Source organism: Orbicella franksi, unplaced genomic scaffold (genome assembly GCF_964199315.1).
Source record: "Orbicella franksi unplaced genomic scaffold, jaOrbFran1.1 SCAFFOLD_766, whole genome shotgun sequence".
NCBI classification, from domain to species: domain Eukaryota; kingdom Metazoa; phylum Cnidaria; class Anthozoa; order Scleractinia; family Merulinidae; genus Orbicella; species Orbicella franksi.
In genome coordinates this window covers 1-11666 of record NW_027671123.1, presented here as the reverse complement: position 1 = coordinate 11666, position 11666 = coordinate 1, and the positions used below count along the sequence as shown (strand labels likewise).

The 11666-nt window shown below is 38.4% G+C and overlaps 1 protein-coding gene across 1 annotated transcript; it reads right to left on the bottom strand.

Moving 5' to 3' along the window:
• Positions 1–2057: 2057 nt before the first annotated feature.
• Positions 2058–11604, bottom strand: LOC145477658 (DELTA-alicitoxin-Pse2b-like). The gene is made up of 2 exons (XM_081455561.1): positions 8962–11604; positions 2058–5164 (listed from the first exon to the last, which is right to left on the bottom strand). Exon 2 carries the CDS (start codon positions 5105–5107, stop codon positions 3650–3652), a length of 1458 nt encoding a protein of 485 aa, XP_081311687.1. The 5' UTR covers positions 5108–5164; positions 8962–11604; the 3' UTR covers positions 2058–3649.
• Between the last annotated feature and the right edge of the window lie 62 nt (positions 11605–11666).

The window sequence follows — 11666 nt, the reverse complement described above, 5'->3', positions numbered from 1 at the left end:
TAACGTGCAAGATGTTATACGACAAACTGTTAACCTTAGAAAATCTTCCTCCTCCCACTTCAGAAAAAAAACTCTTATCATACGGCATCGCAAAAGAGAATCTAAATAAAATTTATCTTCTGCCTTTCACAGCCACAAAAGAAGTTAAATTGGCAGTGTTTCAGCACAAAATTATACATAACATTTTAGCCACGAACAGTATATTATACAAAATGAACAAGGTTGCCTCCCCATTCTGCCCTTTCTGTCCCTCTGATAGTCAAAACATACGTCATTTGTTTATTAGCTGTCCGCAAGCGTCTTCCTTTTGGTATAATTTCCAAAGTTGGTATTCTACTGTAAGTAACGCGAGTTTACTTCTCTCCGAGCCAGAGGTATTATTTGGAATTACTCGTCCTTGTACTCACCGTTTGACCCTCAACCACCTCATAATACTAGGCATATATTTTCTTTATATCAACGCTCTAAATAATACTATGTTCGTTTTCAGCGACTTCATCTCATTAGTGCAGGATAAAATCGAGATAGAAAAATATATTGCTGCCACGTCGAATGGCGAAAGGGAATTTCAACAGAAGTGGAAATTCCTTCTCACCATTTAAGGCGTTTCCCTTAGTAATTAGTTGCAAGGTCTTTGTTTCTCTTTTTTTTGTTTGTTTTGTTGTTGTTGTTGTTTTTTTCTATAATTAAGTAATTACATTGTATTGTAACTCCTTAAGTAACGTAATGTGTAAGTCATAATAAGCAATCAATGTGTATTGTCAGTAAGTAACGTAATGCCAAGTATTGTAAATAGGTGTTTTTTTTATGTATTGTAAGTGACGTTTGTAAGACGGTAAAAGCATTAGAAATAATAATAATAATAATAACAATGATGATGATGATAATAACAATAATGTAGTGTATTGTAAGTAGGTTAGTTATTGTTGTGAGTAGAGTAAGGCAATGTAAGTAATTATGTGATTAGCAATAATAATAATAATAATAAAAAAAAAAGAAAAAAAAAAGAAATTAAATCATTTAACCAGTTTACCATTTGATTACTACTGAACTGTAGTGGAGGCGCGTTAGCCTTATCGTTAGTGCGTTCGCCTACCAATATAAATCGGGTTGCGATTTACAGGCGATCGACATGGTTTATATTAAATAGTTGCCAAACTTTCAGCGAACGGCCAAGTCGATGTATGTACGTGCATCATTTCAGTTGTCACTTAAAATAACACTATGTGTGGAAGATGCGTGGTTCTTCGTTTCCTTTTGGTTTCCTAGAGCTGGATCCTTTACCTCATAATGACCGCTATGGGTTAGTGCTTGTAACCGCTATGGGTTAGTGCTTTATGTGCCGCGGCATCCCTTATGTGCATAGGCCACGTACGCACCCGCCGATTACGAGTTTTGTTATGTAAATCACAATAAGGTCAGCGACTCTCCATTTGCAACCATCCCATCCCCAATCTTTAACTTAATATTGTTGCGCAGTTGTTTTTGGGCCATCGTTGTCTAGCTTCATAGACTTGTGGGTAACACAGGAGTCTCCATAGTAAGAAAACCAAATATGTTTGTAATCACGGAAATTGTTTTCGCTGTGACACTGACCCTGTTTGAGTAGCAATAGTACACTCAAATTGAGTTGAACTTTTAGTGTGGTTCAATTTCTGAATTTGAACTCCTCCGCGTGTAACGTAGGGGCAACCATAATACAAGAAGCCAAAAAATAGACCAGGTTTAAACCTCAAACTTGGTTGAGTGTTCCAGTTTCCTAAACAATTTTTAAAATAACTCAAGAAAAGTGTGTTAGATAGATGAGGCTGACTCCTTGGTTTCATTCAAGAGTTTTTGAATTTCTTTGGCCGATCTTGTCTCTGTCCAACAGCTTGCTTAGGGTACAGAGGCTTCGTCCTAAAACGAACACTTTATTACTCGCGCTCATTTTGCTTGCTGTAGATTTTTCATTTAGACTTATGTCTGCAACTTTGAAATCGACCTCTCCTGGGGATGTGAGACTAGCTAATGAGAAACACCTCAAAATCTCATCCAGATGTAATCTACAAATGGGTGGGTAACGCTGCCGGATGGATTGACATCCCATTCAGCGGGGGGAAGGGGGAGTAGAAATACTCCCAGACGCTTAATTCCACAGAAACGGTATAAAGTATGTTGTTGTTGTTGTTGTTGTTGTTGTTGTATAAGCTCGGGCAGTGTGGCCACTAGCCTGACGCAGACTTTGGCTTACTTTCAGAACATTGGTACTCGGAGTATCTATTTATTGTATTTCTCATATGGGGTGTCAGGGCAAAGAAATTTTAGAAAGTCATCGATAAATTTTCGGAGTTCCTCGTAAGTTATCAGATGACATAGTGAAAACATAGTGAAGACCTTACTTCTGATATCAAAGGCGCCAGCCATTCTTTTATAAAAATCAATGTTTGTTAGATGACGCCAGCAACATATTTTGATTTATTTTTACTCGTGGTCACTCATGTTTACTTATGGGCACTCGTGGTCATTCCTGTTTATTCGTCAATTTGTCGTATCTTCGTACAGAGCTGAGGTAACACAAGAGCCACGTGAGAAAGTCGCGACTAGTTTAGAAGTTGTTGCAGCGCTATCAAAATTTTCCGCCGCGATTTAGAAAAGTCACTGACGCACTTTAGAAAGTTGGTACTTGTTGCAGTAAGACTACGATGTCCCTTCTATGCCACAGTGCGATTACCTAACTTTGAAATAAGGTTTCTCTTTCTCGTCTTTAAAAAGTTCAACACCGATGTCGATTAAACCACAATAAAGCAGCTCTCTCAATCGTGTGATCTGCTCAGCTGTCTGAACAATCAAGTTCAGACCGTTGATCAGCAGCCGTAAAAAGCTGGGATGATGCGACCCTGAGAAATCAAGACAACCTCACCAAGCCAGCAATGGAAAGTTGACAGGCCCGTCTATAAGGCCACATGGCTTTTTGTTTGTACTCTTCTAAGTGGAATTAGATTTGATGACACCCTTTATCTTAAGACAGATCCGACTGACCGGTAAGACAAACTATTACAGAGATAATTGCACGGCTAACCCTCTTTCTACCCGGCACGAATCATCCGGCTCCCTACTGCCCGGGAATAATAGCGGCCTTTAGGTCTTCTATCACTCAAACAACTCTCGCGTTGATGCAATGTTTAATTTGACATCAGAAATCTGATTTTACATGCAAGTATGTTTCATCAAGCCTGGCCAGCTCTCAATGTATATTGGTAATAACCTGTGTAGTCAGCTTTTGATTTTTAACTGTAGAACTCCATCTATGATGCATGCAAGTAAGTTTAATTTAGCCAACAGACTTGGCCAGCACTGTTTGGAAATTACCTGTCTAGTCGATATTCAGTTTTAATCTCTAGATCTAGATTTCGATCATCCCTTGGCCATAGTTTTAACTAATACAATGGAACCTCGATTTAACGAACCTCTATACAAGGAAGTCCTCGGTATAACAAACGATTTTCCTGGCTCCAGTAAAAGTAAAATATAGGAAAATAACCTCCACACAACTAAACCTCGTTATAGTGAACATATTTTGCCAGTTCCTTGGCCCTTCGCTATATCGAGGTTCCTCTGCACCTACTTTATGATATTTTTTGCGATCACTTGATTAATATGCGGTAGATTACAGTTGTTCTTCTTTTCCTTTCGGTTGGCCCTGACCAGGATCATTTGCCTTGTGATGAGCGCCATGGTTAGCTACCGATTTACGTGCGACGTAATCCTTGCTGGGTAAGGACCACACAACTTTCCGCCAATCACGATCTTTGTTATAGCAAGCACAATACGACCCAGCGTATTTCCAGTCGCAACCTTGCCATGACGTGTCATCTTTAGTATTAGCGTATGCAGTTTCCTTAGTTACACCTGTGTTTTGTTCCTCTTTCTTGTAGAACACACATGTTGGGCCTCGACAGGAACACCAAATTGGTTTGTAATGGCAGTCGTCGTCGCTGTGACAACCCTCTTTAGCGAGAGTACATTCGAACTCTGGATACATATCGTTGGACTTCTCGGTGTAGTCGAATTTCTGTATTTGAACTTTGTTCTTTCCTTTGCCACCTTTTACGTATGGACAACCATAATTCAAGAAGCCAAGGTAGTAGTACTGCAGGTTTAGGCCGCGGCGGTAGTTGGGTGATCCTGAATGAAACCGGCTTTGTAGAACTTTCCAAACGGCTCTGAAGGTGTGCTGGACAGATGAATGTGTGTCTGCGGCTTCGTTCATAAGCTGTTGAATCAGTTCCTTTGATCTGTCGTGTAACAGCTTGCTACGGGTTTCCCTGCTTCCTCCTCTAATGAAAAGTTTATCAGTCGAGCTCATTTCTCTGGCTTGTTTTGATTCACTTTTACTTATATTTGCGCATGCAGAGACACCGACCTTCCCAACGGATGTGGGGCCCGCTAACGAGATGCAGCTTTTTACCTGAAATTCTCTTTCACTGAAAGATTCAGAGCTCTGTGAAAATGACATTTGTTTAATTCTTGCTCCACGCTTAACGGAAGTAACAATATGGGAACCGTAAGTGTCCAAGAAATCATGATATGGCTTCCACGAATTCCGCAACCAGGGTGCATCAATCGTCAAAGGCAATGCGACCAGTTTCTCTATAAATCTCTTCTTGAACTTGAAGCTATCGTCATTTAGACAGTCATTGTCTAGATAGATCTTTTCTGTTAGTGACTCGACGATTAAGGAAATTCCACTCGCTTTCGATTTTTTCGAACTTGTGCTCTGTGTAACACTATTGAGCGTAGTGCTCAGAGAATAAGCTGACTGCAATGAGGCATCTAATCCAGCTTGGGTAGCCAATTTTGAATAGAAGGCCTTAGTACTTGCATAATATTCAAAATGACTTCCCGTGGAGTTCAGTTTTTCCTTTCTGAAGCATTCTGAAGGAAAAGCCTCAAAAATGCTTGTTTCTTTTTCCTTAAAGTCCTCCAGTAAGTTGGTTTTTCCAAGGTTAATGACTTTTCCAAGCTCTTGTGTTTCGCTGGTCGTCAGAGTGTCTTCGGTTCCTCCGCCACTGGGTATAGATACGGTCAGGTAAATGACTAGCATCAAAGGTACAATTGCAAACATGGTTCCTGGGTGTGTTGCCTGTCTACAAGGACAACAGTGTCAATCGAATAATGCACCCTGTGTAAAAATCAATCAGTCAACATTTTATTTAAACACGCTGCGCTTTAGATCTAAGTAAGCTCGATCAAAATACGAATGCATGTGTATGCCAACTGAAAAAACAAATAAATAAATAAATAATTAAACAAATTGCATTGTCACCAAAACAACACAGTTAAATATCTATAGTACAAAATATGCACAGTCATGTATTTATATGTGTACCGTTAACGCTAAAAATTCAGCTATGTACAAAGTAGAAATGTAAATAACATAACGATAGGCCTATAAACATGCAGTAAAAGGTCTACCGTTCCCAATTTACTACTAAAATTAGCAACATAGCTGGCCAGCTTTCAGTTCTTTACTTATGCCGGATCATGCATATGCATACACAGACGGACCAGTCTATGTGTTCGTGGTTAATGAACAGAATCTATGAGGGTTATGAATAAAACTCTGAAAATTGCATATCTAAATTACATCTCGGTCTGACTATCCCACTAAAGTTAAATGAAACGTTAATCGACTCATGTGTGGTGTTTTTTCGCTTTCCTGACCCGTCTGAAGCGTCTATTTACGAAATTACTTTTGGCCGGAGACCAAAAGAGCGATGGACTGTCGTGGTATGCCAAGCGCTGATTGGTAGATTTGAAACGGCCTGCATGCCTTGAATTACTTTGGTCGCTGAGTTTGGCACCGATCATATTGAGAAAGCTGTTTTTGTGATTTCAGCATCGATTTTCTCGGAAAATATATGAGGGATGAAGCTCAAATTCGGCGAAGAGATAGAAAAAAAATCTCGTCGATTTACAACCGTCGCCATTCAGGTGAGATTTTCAGTATTTTGGCGTTAATTTCAGTTTGAAGTGGAGGAGGTCGCGGCTAGCGGCCGCCAAGTTGCAAGCCTGGTCTCCCTCTCTTGTCTTACCGGTCTCCGGCCAAACGTAATTTCGTAAAAAGACGCTTCAGACGGCCCAGAAAAGCGAAAAAAAACACCACTCATGAGTCGTTTCATATAACTTTATTGTGATATTCATAATGGTAATTGAACTGAGTGGAGTGCAATTTGGTCTGAAATCACAAGTATGATTTCAGACCAAAATTGCACGACCCGAAGTTCAATTGCCACTTTATTAGATCTATTTTGAAATTGCACATTTTTTTTTTTTAGATTTTTGGTGTATTGTTCCAGTAGCCGGTTTGCTAAAAAAAGCGGAACCGGAAACGCCTTTACGTCTCATTTAGTATGCAAAACGATGTCATGTGACGAAAACTCATTCGAGCATGACAATGAAACAAGCAGTTCTGAAGTCAGAACGAATATAGTCTACTTCAGGTATAAAAGTTCAATTCTCGTCGCCTGAATCAATTATGGAAGGCCTCCCTTTCTTCTGTGGTTGAGGCTGAGACTTTTCATTGTCTTTGGAGAAGGAATTTGAAGGTGCATATCCTGTGTAATTCTGCGATCGATTTCTTTTGAGTTGTGAAACTCCCTCGAGTGCACGATGCCCAGTGGATAGTACGTCTTTTTTTCCTTTCAAATACCGTTCAATGGCATGATTTTAAGGGAGTCCAGCTCGTTATCATCTCCGTTTCTTTTTGTGACCTCGGCGTAAGACTCAATGGGCCCTTTGCACTATCTGGTCACATGGTACAAAATTAATTATGCTGGGACGCAAGTTACACGGTGGGACTTTCAAAACAAAGGAAAGTCGAGTTGGACTGGTACGAGTTCCTTTGTTTTGGAAGTCCCACTGTGCAATTTGCGTCCCAGCATAATTAATTCCGTACCATGTGACCGAATCGTGCAAAGGGCCTATACTCAGGACCTTGTCAAGTTCTTGCGGCGCCATTTGTTTTAAGATATTTCCAAGATGGCGGGACTAGCACGGGATTCGTAAGACGTTCGTTCATTCTCTATTTTGTGCAGTGTGGCGTATTTTGACTATGTTTATTCACAGCGACAGAGTTGAGCTCTTTTGTTGCTTCGTTTGAAACTACCGGAAACCTGGAAACATCTACCTTCTTGAGATGGCTCTCAATTTGTTGTTGTGTGGTTTTCGTTTGTTTATGTTTTACTGGACTCGGTATCATACGGATCTTGGGCAGATGTTCACAAAAAATCGCCAAAATATTCTTCAAAATGGAAACTGAAAGTTGGAAACTTCCATTACAGTAGGTCTTCAGCCTGAAGGAGCTCATAATCGTCATTCAGAAACTGTAATTAATTAAATTCGTCAATTTTTTTTGGAAAAAAAGCTACAATAACAACAAAGTTTTGGCAATAGTGGTTGCAAAATTCTCCACACAATGGCTTTTTGCCTTTCATTTTCCCAAAATTTTATTGATTACTTTAAACCAATCTTGAAATCTGATTGGTTGTTTTGTTTTACTGTCTCATTCTCATTGGTTGACAAAAAGATGCGATTTAGAGCAAAAAATAGTGCGATTCGTGAATAAATCGCACCACCGAGAGCCAATCAGATTGCAAGGATAATCAGTGATTTCAAAATGGATTTAATGAAGATCGAGATGTAATTTAGATATGCAATTTTCAGAGCTTTATTCATAACCCTCATAGATTCTGTTTGTTTCAAATAAACAATTAATAACCACGAACACATAGAGTGGTCGGCCTGTGATACATGCGTTTAAACGTTTACATCAGTATCGGTTTGTTGGTTATGTTCTTAACACAGAATCTGCTTGTTCATATCACTAGATTAATATCTCTCTCAGAGAGTGAGTATAGTAGATCGCTCCTTTGCTTATTATCTTTATTTTTATTTTTAAACAAAAAATCTGACCACGACAAGCTTTAAATATTTCGCTTTTCTTCTCACATGTAATCGAATTCTCTACTGCTAATATGGATGTGCACGACTTTGAGACTATCTTTCTCTAGAGGTATATCTAATTGAAAAAAATAATCAAATAAAATGCCTTAAATTTGCCATGAACTGCTTATAAAGAAGTAAAGACATGATTGATCCTCGGAGGTGTGTACACAACTTAACCATAGGTTATAATAGAGCCTGAAAAAATTTTAGGCTTTAAGTAACAAAAGTAAAAAAGTAACCATTGAAAGGTTGTCATCCTCTAAGCTAACCAATAAGGGTGCTTGTTGGTAGATGAACAAAGAATATCAACCGTCTTCTTCAAAAATAATTTTAAGAATGGTGAAATTAGTATCAACGCTAATCATTAGTTCATTTCGGTGAAAGTTTCCGGCTCGGCCACATGAACTACGATCAGCAACTTTAAAACTGATACTGAAAATATATAAATAGAAACGTTGATTTGAAGTGTATTTCGTACAATTTTTTATTTTTTTTAAAATTTCATTATAGCTTAAGATGGGCTTCACTTTGGCCAATTGACCGTTTGAGCATTTCTCTGACAAGAATATGCGAAAAAGAAACACAATTCGTGGCTTTCGTGAAAGAGTTTCGTTTTGTCCTGATCTGTTAAGTTTGGAAGTTTACAGCTTTGAGTGACCTTTTTTTTTCTGCATGTTACCATTTTTCGCAAGCAGAAAAAACCTAGAGAGCGCGATTAAAGTCACATAACACAGTTACCACTTCCTTGGATTGGCAATTTTGGCATTAGAGAATGATGGTTTTATTTTATTTTTTTTTTCAGAACTTTCATTAAACTAATTCTGTGTTAAGTCGCGGATCGCACACCTCTAAATTCATTTGCTAATGATTTTTATACAAAAATAGAGAATATACACCAGTGAAGATGCCGAGTTAACCCAAAAGAGGAAATAGAATAGAACCATCTAAGGTATAGTATTATTTTCTACTAACCTGAGTTACTATTCTTCCAAAGTCTCTTGGTTCTGTGTTTCCTGCGCGTTGATATGAATTGAGGAGTGTTTAAGCTTACACAGAATATAGACTGTTAATTATAATTTAGAACTCTTAGCTCATTAAAGGTTACCGCAAGGTTAATTTGGTTTAAGGTTGTGAAAGGCTTTTTTAAAATTAAGTGGTCTAATGGATATAGCATAAAATCCATTAGTCCAACAATGAAGAAAATTTCAAATCCATTAACCCTTCCACTCGTTTAAGTGATTCTACTTGTACCCGCATTATGTCGTAGTCATTACACCATTTTTCAAGTTCGCAGACTGTGCCTTCAATTGTTATCACACAAGATAAGAATTTAAAAGCCGATAAAATAACTGGTAAATAACTGGTTGAATAATTAAGCACTGAAAAGAAATCATTGTGATTAATCTAATGTGCTTTTAGATAAACTAATTAGTTTTCTTGTGGTTTAATGGTGTAATAAAGTTTATTTAAATATAAATATATCAGTGCACCTTCTTTCAGTAAGCAGATTGTCAGAATGTCGGCTTCTACCTAGCGTTTCTTATTCGTTGTTAACAGACTGATGATGAAGCCAACGGTGAAATCGATGGAATGGGTAATCACAAATGACGCTTGCACAAAAGTAGTAAGCCTGCGTTACAGGCGTAAACGGGGATGGGGACCTTTCACATAACGCCCGCTAGATTCCATGTTTTCCGATTTCAACTGTCAATACGTTCGCCAATATGAAACTAGCGCACACTTCTAGGCATAATTGACTTTCCAGTTCCCCGGTAGTTCCATCCTTGCCCTCCTTCCTCCCATTTTTACGTCTGCTAGGCAGGCTAGGATTATATGCAGTTCTTAGCCGTAACTGCTTTGGACAATAGAAATATTTCGACTGAATAACAAACGTACTTTTTGTAGGCAAATATTCTAAAGAGGGATAGTCTTGTTTCATGTTCCTTGTCGCAATTAAATTTCGAGGACATAGTCATTGATAATCCCATGCTGATTTAGCAAGGAAATATTTATTTCTTACCCCCATTTAAAGAACATCCACTTGAGAAGAAATTTGAACAACAAATTATTTGACCGATTTTCGACATTTCGTAAACAAAGCCAGGACAAGCTCAAAAGCGAGAAATACGACTGAAACTGTAATGGAAATAGCTAACATTTTACAAAAAGTAAATCTTTGCTAAAATATCTTTGCGTCAGGCAAGAAACAAAACATTAAACCGATGCAGTTTGCCTATAAAGTGCTTAATATATAGAACAACGTCCCTTGAAAAACGAAATTAATTTAAGCCGATAAAACACTCAGGACTGCTGTTGCGGTAGTTGCATGTCATCCTAATCATAGATTTTCAGTTTATTTAGCTTCCTTTCTATCTCGCACCCCAAATCATAACTGAATCAAAACGTGATTTCGGCGAAAGAGCATCTTTATGTTGGCTGTCAACTCCATTGCACCTATTTGCTTACGCCGGTTTTCTGTCGTTCAGTACTCTTATATGTACATGTATGTGTATGCACCATTCTTGAATATCAAGCGTCCCTTCCACTCGTCTACAGCTGTCATTCAGGCGATTTGTGCGTCCGACATTGAAGAAACTTGTAGGGTAAACTGAGGCCAAACTCCATTTACCCATGACATTAGCAGTATAGTTCTTCACTACGAGACGTAATTAAGAATTATGTTCAAACTACCCTATTTACAGTCAAACTTCCCGCCCAGTTTGAAAAGTACAAGTTAACTATGAGTTGACATAGTAGTTATGCGAGGGAGAGAACAATAATGTTCATGTTGGATACCTGTAAACATGTGCTCGTTGATGACTCGGCGGGGAAATGAAAGGAGATTATCGAGGGTATCAACAACTTTATTAGTTATGATATTCGCTTGTGTAACTGAAAACACTGCAACCAGTATTGCGATCGCTAATAGACATGCGGTAAAATTTGTTCTTAATCCTATTAATTTTGCCTTTTCTGAAAATACTCGTTAGTTTCTGCCGGTCCACCGACCGATCCGAAAGTATCGAGGTTCATTACTTTGGGAACTCGGTGGTAACGATTGTGGACACGGTACATTGTACACATTGTTATGAAAAATAATAACTGAATACAACAAGCTGAACCCATCAAAATGATCTGATATTTATTCCACCCTTATTATAGTTAACTCTCTTTGGCATGCAGTACATTTATCCCTTTCCTCTCAATCCTGTATAAATGTTGAAAATACCTCTATTTTATTAATTATTTGATCAGCCCACATCAGCTACCCTAACGGAGTAGCGACCAAAATCCTCCGAGAGGCTGCGACTCTCCGATCCGTAAAGTTCTGATGGGAGAAAAGCCTGATAGACCTGTTAAGAGTGAATGCCAATAAAAATGGACCTAAATCGCCTATCAATGGCACAAGTCGAAAAATTGATTTCGCTTGTATTTCGTCCATAGATAGGTCCTAGTAAGAATAGAAACGGACCATAGTTAGTTTCTGCTAATACAGCTTTCTTTGGTAGAAATATGCCAAAAACGATTTCGACCCGATTGGGCTCAAAATCTACTTCCGGTTTTGCTGAATTTTCCGAATATTTGATTGCTTCGCGCTCCGCAGAACAGCTACTTGAGAATCTTTTAATGGATTTTATATTCAGTTCAGGTCTTCATGGTATGACTAATCGAAAAAT